General features: G+C 30.7%; 2 protein-coding genes across 6 annotated transcripts; one reads left to right on the top strand and one right to left on the bottom strand.

Annotated features, from left to right (window-relative positions):
• Positions 1-1446: 1446 nt before the first annotated feature.
• On the top strand, positions 1447-8543 carry LOC116844392 (DNA-binding protein K10-like). Of its 4 annotated transcripts, XM_032815862.1 has the most exons (7): positions 1447-2388; positions 2800-2991; positions 5875-6164; positions 6557-6762; positions 6899-7042; positions 7668-8082; positions 8393-8543. In XM_032815862.1, exons 1-6 carry the CDS (start codon positions 1939-1941, stop codon positions 8063-8065), a joined length of 1680 nt encoding a protein of 559 aa, XP_032671753.1. In that variant the 5' UTR covers positions 1447-1938; the 3' UTR covers positions 8066-8082; positions 8393-8543. The 4 variants fall into 4 exon arrangements, with proteins under 4 accessions (XP_032671753.1, XP_032671752.1, XP_032671754.1 ...); XM_032815861.1 differs by lacking the exon at positions 8393-8543 and having other exon boundaries at positions 7668-8238; XM_032815863.1 differs by lacking the exons at positions 6899-7042; positions 7668-8082; positions 8393-8543 and having other exon boundaries at positions 1453-2388; positions 5875-5955; positions 6047-6164; positions 6557-6708.
• Positions 8265-13784, bottom strand: LOC116844391 (RNA cytidine acetyltransferase). 2 transcript variants are annotated; one of them, XM_032815859.1, is made up of 17 exons: positions 13677-13784; positions 13271-13534; positions 13044-13202; positions 12603-12839; positions 12243-12447; positions 11975-12096; positions 11638-11774; positions 11271-11552; positions 11052-11133; positions 10837-10953; positions 10518-10694; positions 10287-10434; positions 9904-10048; positions 9592-9800; positions 8985-9157; positions 8646-8897; positions 8265-8575 (listed from the first exon to the last, which is right to left on the bottom strand). In XM_032815859.1, exons 1-17 carry the CDS (start codon positions 13782-13784, stop codon positions 8345-8347), a joined length of 3048 nt encoding a protein of 1015 aa, XP_032671750.1. In that variant the 3' UTR covers positions 8265-8344. The 2 variants fall into 2 exon arrangements, with proteins under 2 accessions (XP_032671750.1, XP_032671751.1); XM_032815860.1 differs by lacking the exon at positions 13677-13784 and having other exon boundaries at positions 13044-13218; positions 13271-13450.
• Between the last annotated feature and the right edge of the window lie 1053 nt (positions 13785-14837).

Here is a 14837-nt window from a genome sequence, read left to right as displayed (position 1 = left end):
CGAATAAAAGCTAGCGTTTTATCCCCACTTCAGCGTAGTTCAAAGCAGCGTTATAACGCTGTTCGCTGTCGCCCATATCCTATTCACCACGTTTAACATCCTATATAAACTGCAATAAGTATAAAAATGGAGTGTTATAATCGAGATATGGAGTATATAAAATATTATAGATGTACAGTGGCGATTATAGGTGAAGTTCGAAGACGATATATAGCTGCTGTAGTTGCAGCGATGTATTTGTTAAAAAAGAAAAAATACATAAGACGAAAAAATTAATTAATTTAATATAAATAAATAAGATACAAAGAGTAGCCTATAGGTTATAACCTATATAAATATGCTGACCATATATAATATATACCAACTTCGTTTGTATTATCGGGCACTGTCAATTTATCAGTCCCTTCAGCTATAATTTCTTGTTTTTATTATAATTTGCTGTTTTCCCAATGAAAAATTTTTCATACATAATTATATACAATTATATATAGTTATACATAATTATATATTATTATATATCAAATTTGTCCATTCATGTTCATACATTCTACTAATACATATAATCATATATAATTATATATATAAATTCATATATAATTTTACATAATTACGCATAGATTTATATGTAATTATACATATTGTTATACATAATTGTGTATAATGATATATAATGTTATATGATTATACATAATTATGTATGGACAAATTTCATACATAATTATGCATGAAAAATTTTTCACCGAGTTTATATGGCCTATTTTATTCACTTAATTAATTACAATCACTTGATCCAGTTAAATCGCTAGAAGTTGAACTGTGTTGAATTTTGAGCGTTTATCTGCTTCATTCGTCTTTTTAGCGATAATTAATGGAGTGGTGGTAAACGCCAGCTTTTATTCGCTAAAAGTTGGAGTGTGTCGAACTTTGAGCGTTTATTCGCTACATTCGCCATTTCGGTGAAAATTGATGGAGTAGGGTGAAACGTCAGCTTTTATTCGCTGCGTGAAATCGCACCTTAATACGTGTCCAACCCTGCTCTGTACTAAAGGTTCTCTAGGGGTGCGTTCAGATTCCCTACCCGGGTGCACTCTATTACTAGAAACACTATAGTATATGTTACATATACTATAGCACTTCTAGTATTAGAGTGCACCCTGGTAGGGAATCTGAACGTACCCTAGAGTGAATGAAATACAAGAGTGAGATAAAAAGAGAGGAAGAGTACTCGAGTGATGTTTCCTACTCTGAATTTCTGAACGATTTGGCTCTCCCATCTAGTATGTTACATCACATTTTAGAACGATGTTGAGTTAACTTCGTTACTCGGAGTAGAGTACATTTAATTGTCCAATCATGATAAAGAAATCCTAGTTATCTTTGCTGGTATTGGTCAATTAAATGCTACTCTACCCGTCGAGTAGAATTTTGGAACGTAGCCAAACAGATCTAATTTCAGAGGCCACCACTAATGCTGGTCACGTAAAATACATTGTCGTTTGGAGCCCTGCCTCATTGTGAGCTTGTTTTCACTTGTATAGTGTTCGTGACTCGTTGCATGTGATTACATGTGATAATTTCGTTCGTGTACTACGAGACACGTGTACCGATAATTTTTTACGTTGAAATACTTAGAGATCCTCAGAAGTGACGGCATTTAACAACAAGCACGTTATTGGTTTGTTGAAAAACAAAAACGCGGAGATATACTTTGTATATTTTGCACGCGTGCAACCCACATAGTCGTTGTCGCCGTTTGCCGCTATCACAACTTTAACCTTCTCACGCCGATCGTACAATTTTCTGCGTCTAGTCGAAAAACGTGGGAACGCGGCTACGATTTTTTAACTTTTTCTCAGAAACGGAATACGCCTATACGGTAGATAGAAATATCACGCGAAGCAGAGAGCGACGTCCACCAGGAGTCGAAGCGGTAACAGAATGAGTCCCCTCAACAGAGGTCCACTCGTAGGTAACCGATTGCCACCGGGTGGTATGCGTCCTTTACCGCCACCCAGGTTCGGCGGTAGATTGGCACCACATGGTATGCCGCCGAGGATGCCGTTGCCGTTGCCGAATCCGGTATTCGGCCCGATGAGACAGAGGTTGCCGTTGCCACCGCGAGCGGCCGGTGTGTCGCGACCCAACGGCCTGCTACCGCTCTTTCCTGGGCCCAGAGCACGTGGTATGGCACTCGGTGCTGTACCGCCGATGATACCACGTGGCGTCGGACCGATACGTAACTCAATACGACATTGGTATAGGAGAATACCACCGCCACCGCCACCGCCGCCACAGATGATGCCACCTATGAGACCTAGATTTGCGGCGGGTAACGGTAACATCAAAGTCAAAACAATGAACAACACAAAAAAGATCAACAAACTTGAAGTATGTATTCATATTCACACATACTTACGTGCGCCGCGGCTGGTTGTTTATTAACTAGTTAAAAATTGCTTCCTTTGTCCTTGAATTGTATGTAATATTTATGTGAGTGATCTCTCTAACAAGAGCCTCAAGAGCTTGATTTTTTACATTTGATTTGCTGATTATTTCTATATTCTCGGAGAATATAGATTTGTAGAATAAATTAAGCGCGTGAGCACAGAGGTTCGATTGGGAATGTTTTTAATAATGTTTCTCCTATGATCATGGATTGACACAAAACTTGTAAAAGATAAATTCTTTGATAAATTCTTAAAAATTCCACATGATAATCTATATTATTAGCAAAACTGAAACTTTCATTTTAATGCTTATATATGTGTCCTTATTTAAAAAAAAAATATGATTATTTAGGAATTAGAATTAAAGAAGCCATGGATGACTGATGAAATTCGTATTGAAATACAAAAGAAAAATAAACTATATGCTAAAGCAAAAAAGAACAGAAATGCAGCAGAATGGGATGAATTTAAGGATCTAAGAAACAAAGTCACTCGGATGATAAGGGATGCAAAAAATGAGTATCTTGCAAAGCATCCTGAACAGGTATTTTTTGTTTTTGTAGCAAATTTTTCTTTCTTATATATTGTTGTAGCATCTCTTCTTTTATACTTACAATTAGAGATCCTATAATAAAAGTCGGGCCATCAAAGAAATTCTGGTAAAATTCTTCGAGATAGAAAAATATATATTTCCTAGAGATCCTCTAGGAAATATATATCTTTCTTTCTCAAAGAATTTTGCCAGAATTTCTCTGATGGCCAGATTCTTATTATAGGATCTCTATTTACAATCTATGATATATGGTTAGATAATTCTATTTTGTTGTTGGTCTCCCTCTTGCTTATTTTATATATTTTACAACTTACATTTGTTGTGTTGCTTAATGCTTGTATTGCTTTTTTATTTTCTATTTATATTTCCATAATTTTATATTTCTATGTTATTAATAAAAAACGGACGTAACAGAGGTATGCATGTCTGTGTATGAATATGTATGTATGTATATGTATGTATGTACATGTATGAATGTATAAATATATGTATTTTAACACACAAGCATTTTTATCATATAAATAAAAATGATTTACATTATGCTAATTTTTATAAAAAGTGAAAGTTCACAAATATTTCATTGTAAACTCATTGTAAACAATTAAACTCTATCAGAAAATAGTATCTTCAAACTTAATATTTAACAGAAGACGAATCTTGTATGTATTTTGTTTGTTTTAAATGTAAATCTGTAAACAAAACACGGAGGTGAGATAATGACATTTATAATCATAATCCTTTAATGAAAACATTTCTAGTAGCCATTGTGCGATCAGGATTCGGTCATTTACCGTTTATGGATTACTTTGGTTTTGCAGGGTCAAAAAACAGATGATAATACGATTGAATACAAAGGTGTACAAAAAACTGAGAATTCGACTGAACAATCAGAACAAAAGGAACAAATGGAGGAGACGCAGCCTTCCAGCGAACAGGCACAGTCTTAAGCTTCAGGCTACTCCTCCTATATAAATAATTGCACAATTGAAATTACATATAACACAAGTATTGTGTTTTCAAACTTCAAAACGATTTGGTCTTTCAGTTTTGATACCATTTAGCAAATTCTCTACATTATCTCGCTCTAGATCTTGTTATAAGTTCAGTATGAATGATCTTAATGTGCAAATGCTATCCTTCATCTCTCTTTCTTCTTTCCACAATTTTCGCAGTATAACATTTACGTGATAGACCTTGATATATTTTTTTTTTTCATTTACATCATCAGCATATATAAATGTACACCCTAAATCTTGATACAGTTACTTTTAAGAAATTAGCATTTACTAAAAACAATGAATTTTAGGTAGAATTTAGAATTTTAGTTCGTGTAAAGGTCGTTCTACATTAGTTGCAAGTCGATTGCAACTCTTGTTGCGACAGCCAATCAGAAGCGTCAATAATACCATTGATGCTTCTGATTGGCTATCGCAATAAGAATTGCGTCTACTTGCGATCGATTTACAACTAATGTAGAACGACTTTAAGAGAGTTAACAATTTGTTTAAATCTCTTTTTCTTATATACTAGTATATTTTTATATAACGGATATAGCTTCTTAGATAAACGTCTGAATTTGTTAAAGTATTGTAATTTATCATCAGAAAGCATGAAATTAAGCTGTTTGTAGGTAAATTTTTTTTTTTATCTCTTTCCTCATATTTATGGCCAGTTACAGTACAGTGCTGCAAGCTATAATATTATATTAAGGAATATAATATAGTAGCATATGATAATTTACCAGAAAACTGACGTACAAACAATTTTATATATTCTTCATATACATTTTAATATAACATGCAAAAAGAAAGTCTGAAGTAGCTTGTAGCACCGATAGAGATTAGTAATATAATTTTTATAAATAATTATGGCAATACGCATGTGATATGTTCCATATTATTCATTTCATAAATGACTTCCAGAACATATAGTAAGATAGATGAAAACTAAATTTGTAATTAAAGCGTATATTACAAGAATAAATAATATTTCTAATACTTGTGTTTTTCATCATTCTATCACATTCTGAACCGCCAAGAACAAACATTGTTTTCGTTTGTCAAACAATCGTTCTGAAATATAGAAATAATCATTTGTAATATTTTAAATTTAGTAATTTACATTTTAATTAATGATAAAGTAATACTTTAACTACTTAAACTCATTACTTTAGTATACATTAATCAAGCTAATATAACATGAAATGTAAATAAAATCGAATGAAATACGTCTATATATATATATATATATATATATATATATATATATATATATATATATATATATATAAAACATAGAAGAAAAGGGGGACTGAATATATACATATATTATCAATATTTTATTTTATAATTATATAATTGTGTAAAATATTTCACTATTAAGCCTCCCGTGTAAGTGTATGCTTATGTTATATCGCTAGTATGCTTTGTAAAAGTGACTAACCAATGCTTGGGCAAAATATTCGCAGATTTGTATGAATCTCAAAATATGCAATTCAAAAAGAGAAAGAATGGGTAGATGGGGAGTAAAGTAAAACAGTTAGAACGAATATGTGCTTCCCGGATTCGAGAAAATTGGAAGGTTGAATTTCTGAATACTCCGGCGATAGTTTTAAAATTTTAATTAATAATAATTTATGCTTATGATATACAATATGTACACAACGAATGACCTACAACTGCAGATGATATATTAATTAATAATTTTCGGTAGATACATTCATACACATATTGAAGTGTAAAATAAAGTTAAAATAGTGAAATGAATTAAGATTTGTGCAAATAATAGTTAATATATTACGAAAGAATTTGCAAAAGTACCCAAAAAATCAGATTTTTATAGCGTATAAAAAATATTTTAAGTAACGATTTTTAGGCTTATCTGTATCCGGATGATGAAGAGTCGTATGATCAAAGTGATGTTGGCTCCGAAAATAATACGTCTTATTATTGCAATGTATGCGAAATATTTTTTTCATCTAAGTATACTTTCATCGAACATAATGGCACACATAAATTTTGCGATATTGACGATAATACAATTGTAGAAATTCCTTTGCCCGTCCCGAGACATATTAGTATGCAACATAATACCGATTTATGTGCAAAATCGAAAGATTTGTCAAAAGAGGAAGCTGCGAGAAATTGGATAGAAGAACGAAGAAAGTAAGTTACATATTGTGCGTTAATATTAATAAATATTTATGTTAATATTGAACATTTATGCTTTTCTCGAATATCGCTATTTTGATACAAATACAAGGGGTCTGTTTTCTATTACTGAACTGGCTGCACTAGTTCTCTCTTATCTTTCTTCTACCAAATTTTATCTGTATATCTATCTCTTTAATTTCCGAAAGTGTACACTAGTTCAGTAATAAAAAACAAGTAATAAAAACCAAAATATAAATACATCTGTATTTTTGTATATTTAGTTTCAAATCTATTATATATTTCATTATTCATCTAATATTCCATTATCTATCTTTTATAAATCTAATTCCATTATTTGTATAATGTTAATGTGTGTACAATTTTATTTTATTAATGTAAAACAGAAGGTTTCCCACTAAAGATAACATTATATTATGCGAAACTGAAAATCTAAAAAAATCACAAAGAGGAGAGGTAATCAAACAAAAATGGGATGCTCTTAAAACAACGAATAAGGCGAGTACGCGCAGGGAAATACCATACAATCAAATAGTATATAAAACTGATGACTATTTTCATTCAGACGAAACATATTTACATTCTGAGATAAGTAAGTTACATATCTATGCAAATGTATTTTTGCTTTATACATAAATATAAAGTTTAATTTGTATTAAGTATTAATTTTGTCTTGCACAAGATATCGAATATAACATATTTTCCACTAAACATTATTCATATTATAGATATTCTGCAGGAGGAAGATTTTAGTGAAACATGTTTCAACACACAGACAGATTTCCCTAAAGAAACAGCCAACAATATTTTAGATGAGGATGCTAATTTATGTACGCCTATTTTAGTAACAAATTACAAAATCGAAGAAGAGAGTAAGCAAAATTTACTCATTCTTAATATTATGAAATATATTCTTCCCTCCTGGCTCCTCGCATTGTCTATCTCTTTTTAATGACATCAGAAGCGAGAAAATGCATGCTAAAAATTCTTGCGAAATACATTGAAATAAAAATATATATCCATAAAGTAACACTTGCAATCGATTAAACAAATTTGTAAGATATTCCGTGCACTTCCCTTTTGCTCTAACAATCAATAATTTATTATAAATTAATCTGAATAGAAATAGATTAAGAAGATGAATTGTATGTCACGTTAATTTACGACAAATTATTGATTGTTAAGGCAAAAGGGGAGTGCACGGAATATCTTACAAATTTGTTTAATCGATTGCAAGTGTTACTTTATGGATATATATTTTTATTTTAACGTATTTCGCAAGAATTTTTAACATGCATTTTCTCGCTTCTGACGTCATAAAAAAGAGATAGACAATACAGAGGGCTAGGAGCCTTAATATTATGAAATATATTCTCTTATTTTTTCTTTTTTTTATGAGAAAAATATTTTAAAACTTGTATAATTATTGTTACATTATGTTCTTGATATAAATAAATTTGCTACCAATGAGGAAACTAAAACTGATTTTGATTTTAGATGCTTTTCCTAAAGAAAGAATGCAAATGGAAGATCTTCGAGATTATAAAATAACAGAAAATGCAATTTTTAAAAGAACTTTTAATTATGCACAATTTTGCACAAGTACAAGCAAAAATAAATCTAATTATCCAACAATTAATGAAATATCTCAGAATCCCGTCATTGAATGTCAAGATAAATATAAGTACAAAAGAAATCAAATAGTGAAAAATAAAAGACTTGAGAAAGTTCCAAGTAGATATTATAACATCTTGCTAGAGAAGTTGCTCTCGCGTTCTATACAACACGAAAGAAATTTAATTTTTCAATCCTTAAAATATATCATAGATAGCAATTTTTTTGAGTTATCTGAAGTGAAAATATTGCAAACAGGACTAACTACACATGAGTCATAATGAATCGACTGAAATTTGTAAGTACAAAATTCATAAAAAACTTGATACTAGTAATTAAAATGTAAAGTGAGGTATCATAGTTTAAATTAAGATCTACTTCCTTTCTTAACTACCTTTTTATTCATTTTTTTCAAGACAAAACGTTTTAAGCATAAACAAATATAAAAAGAAAGGTAAATAAGAATTATATTTACAAATATATTTTTTGCCGTTTTATTTACATGTATACAAAATATAAATTTCATATCTTGTCTAAATATTAAAAAAAATTTATATAAGTTATGTATTTGAAGAAAATCTCTTTTTCTTTTTCTTATATTTCTTCAGATTTTCTTGTATGCTGTCGTCCTCGGTCGATCTTTTCTCGCCAGTCTTTACAGAAATAAGATTTTTACTGTGTTTGCCGGATAACGCGCTAGACCATTCCGCTTCCGAGCCTTTAACAGCATACTGTTCTAGATTTTCCTGCTTCAGTTTTTCTAATTCTTTCTTTTGCTTCATCTTCAACTCCTGAAATGTTTGATATTATTTTCAATACACGTTATAAATGAGAATTCTCATATAAAAACAATGTATAAACCTTAGCTGCGCTCTCTAATTCCTCGTGTAGATTTTGTCCACCCAAAGGATCCACTTTTACTTGTCCATTCACCGACGATCTTTTAGTCATTACAACATTTGCAACATGTTCCTCTGCAACGTTATTTAAATATTGTGTTGACTTACGTACGATACGGTTGAATAGACCAAGTAGTTGTGAAGATGGCAAACTTAACTCTTCTGCCAGCTTGTCCACAGTTTTGTGTTGTAAACCTAAACCTAGTAGAATTGCCTAAAAATTTTCATGTGCTTAATTCGCAAAAGAAAATTTTCTTTTTTTTGTACAAAATAAAAGTATTAGGAGTTCAAAATAACTTACAGACTGTGCTGCTGAGAAATGAGTATCCCCCATCATATTTAAAAAGTATAAGCGAGCTAACGATGGCAATAAATCCATAATTACATGGTAATCCGTCATGTTGTTGCTATACATTTGTAAACGCTTCAAATCGTACGATGTGAAGTGAATGTCCAATATTTCTTTATTTAACACTATATAAAAAAAATATATATGTTATTTATTTTAAAATATATATGTATATTTATTTTAAAATATATGTTATTTATTTTAAAATATATGTTATTTATTTTAAAATATATATGTATATTTATTTTAAAATATATGTTATTTATTTTAAAATATATGTTATTTATTTTAAAATATATATGTATATTTATTTTAAAATATATGTTATTTATTTTAAAATTTAAATTGCTTTTACTGAAATATGTATGCGATTAATTAGTCAGAAGTTTTCATTGCGATAAATTTTGTAATGTATGTGTAAAGAAATTATTCTACATAAAGTGTGATTATATAAATCTGTAATAAATTAATGATAAACTGATAATAAATTAATAATAAATAAATATGTGTGAATTATTGATAAATTAATAGCCAATTAACGACAACATAATGCACTTACCAACGGATTCTAGTTCTATTGTTTTGTTAATAAGTATGCTCAATGCAAGTGACGCTGTATATGTGCTAAATGCATAAGAGAGTAAACTCAAGAATCGCCGGCGAAAGTCGCTCCAATAATCGCGCAACCATTCAGAGGTAGTCAATTCTCTGTGGGTTCTGTAGAGCATAATGCATGTATGTTCTCCTGTTATGTCATTTGCTGTTTGCCTGAAAGATCATATACATTTAAGATTTATATTATACATTTAATTTTTAATCTAACAATAACACTGATTGTATAATGATTTTTCTCTTTTAATTATGCGTATACCTTAAATATACGGGTACAAAATTAGCTCGTTTCCAGAACTTCAGTAGTTGCTCAGTAATCCCAAAGGATACGCCGATGTAATCCAGTTGTTCCGGAGGTCTCTCGCTTAATTTCAATAACAACGGCGGTAGTGAACTGCGAGGTTCTGTGAAAATAGTTAAATAAGCAAAACGATGTTTTGTTACATTGTATATATAAATCGCGTTTATAAAAAACAAAATCTTCAAAAATCTATTAAAAAATTAATTATTACCAAAGTCCTATAATAACAGTTAAAAATAAATGATAGTAATAGTAGATTATTACATGATAATTTTAAACATAATATTGACGAATATTAATGAAAAGATCATTAACAGAATGTAAATAATGTGAAATTATACCAATAGTTTCCTCTAATAAACTGAGTGCCTCGTCGGAGACGTTTTTGATTTCTGTTATTGGCTCTTGCGTAACATCTTCGTTAATGTTAGGTAGTTGCATTTCATAATACTGCTTCAATAGCAGCAACGCTCGGCTACCGTATCCCATCTACAATTATACGATTTTTAATGAAATCATGTAATATTTGTATATCTATGCGCTAAATGATGAATAATAAAAAAAACACATACTCTGTGATAATCCGGATGTGTAGCAATACGAACAATGCGCGCACCAGACAATACTGGAAAGTCTTCATCTTGATATTGCTGAGCAATTGTCCATGGTATCAAATCGCCGGATGCTCTGCGACCTCGCGAGAGACCCTCGCTCACACTACTTTTACTAATTTCACCTTCTAAGCATATCTAAAATATTTTTGTATAGACAATCTATGTTTTGTGATAATATCGATGCGTGTAGTATATGCATAAATTACTCACGAATAATTCAGGATGTTTTTTTAAATATATCTATTCTATATATTTTAAAGAATATGATTATACTCACTTGCAGTACGACTAATATCTCAGGTAAAGTTTTTTTATTAGTATCCACAGGTCCCAATAGACAGAACAAATGATGTGCAGGTGCATCAGACATCATTTGCAAATCGTTAGGCGTGTTCTAAGATAAATAATAATGGATAATTAATAAAATGACATTAATATATTGTTTTATAAAGTATAGTATGTTTTTATGTTGAAGAAGAAAATAGCCCTCACTTTATAATGCGATGCAACATACAGAGACACCAGTCTCTGTAAGAATAATTCGGAAGCCTTGTGATAAGAGAATAATGTATCCCTGAGAAAAGAATTTCTTTAGAAACATTCAAGGTAATAATTTCAAATGCTTCATTCTTTGCATATTAATTTTCGAAATTGTAAATAATAAATTATTGCACACGTTTTACAAATTATATATACATAATCATAATCTACCTGTTTATGTAATATAACTGACACATATCGGGAGGAGGACATCCAGATAAAATAGGTGCATGTATCGTAGCGTTCAAACAAAGTAAATCGCACAACCACTCTTCTACAGCGTCATCGGGTTTGTAACGGATCGATTCATCAAGAGTGAGTTCGTATAACTGTCTTCCAATAAGAATTTTCTCATTTTGCTCATCATTTTTACCATGACTATTTGATCCAACAGTCTGTGTCCTTAATTGCTGCAGCAGTTTGAGCGACAAAGACCGGCCTGTGCCTTCATATCTACAAAAAGATCGTAATGAATATAAAATATTGTATAAAATATTGTACCTATAAAATTTTTTTCTACAGTAGAAAAGTTATTTACCCATTTATGGTCGACGCAAGAAATATCAGATAAGGTCCAAGCATGGCCTTAACATAGGGCAAAGGAATTGCTGCTGCTTCGTCGATTACAAGCAATTCTGCTTGATTCAACTTATGTGTATCCGTTGGATGGATATACTGTGCAAAAAGCAAAAGATCAATGTATTAATTTGTAATTCAATTAAAAGTAACAAGTATCGATTTCTTGTTATATATACGACTAAGATAATTTATTATATATTTTATCAATGTGTTTTATAATGTGTCTTTGATAATAGTTTCATCCGAGAATAATCTGCATAAATTAAAATTTTCAATTTTTTAATTGTATTATATACCTGAATTGTTTGGCGATGGTCACGAAACACATTTACTCGCACCGTAGCTTTGTTGAATTCGGGGTTTGTAGATTGCACTAAACCATAGTCTAGATGTTCCTGATATCCCAAAGCATCAAATCCTATGATAAAAAAATTATATAAGCAAATACGAATTTGTCACGCGAATTTTTCACATGATAATAACGTTTTACAAAATTCATTAGAACAAAAATTAATAAACGTATAAAATTTAAATTAATAAACGTAAATATAAAATTTAATTTACCTTTGAATATAAATTCAAAAAGTGTGTTCAAATTTTCTGGAGAAGGACTTGAAATATATATGTTAGAATATCCAAAAGTAACAGCACCAGCAATGGCAAGTCCCAATGCAGCTGATTTTCCACGCCCTCTAGCAGCAGTTAACGATATAGTAGACCGTAATGTTTTCTCCGAAATACATTCAATGAATTTCAAAACTGCTTTTGCCTAAAAATATTTAAATAAAACATGACTAAAAATGTATGCATACTGTTGGAAACTTCTAATTTTTTTCTTGTGTTTTAAATTTTATTTTTATATAACAAAATTGATTATAAACTATTATTATATTGAATGTTCATCTACTGACTTAGACAATTTACCTGATCGGTCGTTTTACAACAATTAATTAATGCAGATACAGGCTGAGTGTCTTTTAGATTCTCTTTTAAAGTATCCAAACTTGACTGTTCTTCTGATATAATGGACTTATGCACAGGCTCTATTTTTAGATTATGAGAAGATATGGGCAATACATTTAGCTGATCATCAACAACTAAACACCGATTACAAGAAGCCAGGGATAACAGAAATCTTTCGTTAAATCGGCATACTATGTCCTAAATTAAGTAAATAAAAGAATATTATCTTTAGTCTTTGGTCTGTTCTTTTCGGTTGCACTGCTGAACTGGTGCATAAATTAGAATGAGAAAAAATATACTTGTCTCACTCTAACTTATTGCACCAGTTCAGCTGAAAAAAACAGACCACTTGTTACACATTACAGCATGTTAAATGTACATTAGAAAATAATATATTCATACTTTATGAGCTTCTGTACGAAACCTCTGGTGGACATCCATATTCATTGTATATAATTGCTTTAAAGAATTCATAGACTGTAATAAGAATATAATTACTCCACCACCTTCTACTGTTTCAATAGTACGTGCCAATAGATTTGGTGTAATTGCTTCAAAATCCTGAAAATGAGACATTCTGCTGATAATATTAATAAATATATTAATAAAAAAAAAGAACTAGTACTCACCTGCAATATGCACATGCCATAAGTGTTACCTAATATTTTATGTGTTTCATTGTAATAGCAATAGCGAATGTTGGTTGAAACAACAAACAATTCAAACGGATCATCTTCATTAACATCCAATTTACCCGACTTAATTTTCTTCTGTAAAGACTTCATACGTTTCTTTCTGTGACTACTAAAACCTAGATCTTTCCTATAGCACCATAGTATAGAAGGTCTAGCCTTTACAACAGTCTTGGATAACATATGATGCAATAATACTACCTGAAAGAATATTCTTTTATAATCTTTTATAATTATATAAGCAATAATATAATGAACTGTATGAATATTTTTAATACTTTGCAGGCACATGTTCCGCAACATTCTACACGTGCAATCTAGAAGAATCCGATCGAATACTTACTTGATCTTTTGCTCTCTCGCCGATAACGATAAACATTGTTCTGTGTCCCACAGTAACACCATTTTCAATCAAAACTCGTATACGATTATCTATCTTCTTACGAACCATTTTAATAAAATTTATTTTATCGGCCTTTGTCTTTCTCTAACCTTCGAATCAAGTTTCACGCACTACTATTCTGGCTGCGTTCCGAAACTCACTGTCAGTACTTGCAGTACTGCAAAGTCGTTCCGAAATACGTCGCAGTAAGCTTTCAATGTACTTTCGTTAACACGTGACGTCATATATTTTGACGTAATTTCCTGCTTTCGTTACTGCGGCTGGCGAGGTAAGGCACTGGCAGTGAAAAGATGGCGGCGCCCTGTGATGAGACGTTAAGCCTCATATGTTCAGAAAGTAATAAAATATATAATGTAACAGTTAGTCGTGAAGATGCTGAAAAAGCACGTACAGGTATAAGTTTGTAATAATCAATAATTATTTTACTTTTATAATTATTTTATTTTTATTTTATTTTGTTTATTTAATTTAGGATTTAATAATTTAAATAAGAATTGAAAAGTACTTCGTTTAAGTCTGAAACAATAAATTCCATTTTCTTGATATTACTTTTTTTTTTTAATAATCAATGGCACATTTTATCATATTTCTTTTACATGCGTTTGATGTACATTAGGTAAAAATTGTATATTGTTTTCTGTACCGAAAGTGCATTTGAAATTCCTCGTCTGTATACAATGGTATAACACTTTCAACATAGTCCTTGCAACGAAAACGTGGAGTCAAATTTCTATTAAGAGTCCTTAAAAATATATCATCTTCTTCGCTATCTGAAGAACTTTCAGAAGATTCTATTACATATTTTACAACTTTTGTTAAAATCACAATCTCCATATCACGCTATGTTTGATCCATAATTATCTATGAAACTTGTTTATCTTAACCTCCACAATACTGAATATTTCTACTGCGAGTCCGTTCCGTTATTGATTGCATTACAAGCTGAAAAGCAGCATTAGTAATTACGGAACGGATCCGCAGTTCTACTTTATGACGTCATACTTTCAGTACTGGCAGTTAATTTCGGAACGCAGCCTCTGTCCAAAAGCAGAAATATCTCTCTCTCTCTCTCTCTCTCTCTCTCTCTCTCTCTCTCTCTCT

Source organism: Odontomachus brunneus, unplaced genomic scaffold, assembly GCF_010583005.1.
Source record: "Odontomachus brunneus isolate Ranch 3 - 2012 unplaced genomic scaffold, Obru_v1 Obru_scaffold_041, whole genome shotgun sequence".
NCBI lineage: Eukaryota > Metazoa > Arthropoda > Insecta > Hymenoptera > Formicidae > Odontomachus > Odontomachus brunneus.
The sequence above is the reverse complement of the archived record's forward strand: the minus strand, read 5'-3'. Positions and strand labels throughout refer to the sequence as shown.

Coding starts and splice junctions, on each gene's coding strand:
- LOC116844392 (XM_032815862.1), top strand. CDS start 1,939: ATGAGTCCCCTCAACAGAGGTCCACTCGTAGGTAACCGATTGCCACCG. Junction 2,389..2,799: donor AAAAGATCAACAAACTTGAA/GTATGTATTCAT, acceptor ATGATTATTTAG/GAATTAGAATTAAAGAAGCC. Junction 7,043..7,667: donor TTACAAAATCGAAGAAGAGA/GTAAGCAAAATT, acceptor TTTTGATTTTAG/ATGCTTTTCCTAAAGAAAGA.
- LOC116844391 (XM_032815859.1), bottom strand. CDS start 13,784: ATGGTTCGTAAGAAGATAGATAATCGTATACGAGTTTTGATTGAAAAT. Junction 10,049..10,286: donor TTTATTAGAGGAAACTATTG/GTATAATTTCAC, acceptor CTATTTTCACAG/AACCTCGCAGTTCACTACCG. Junction 8,898..8,984: donor ATTTCTCAGCAGCACAGTCT/GTAAGTTATTTT, acceptor GAAAATTTTTAG/GCAATTCTACTAGGTTTAGG.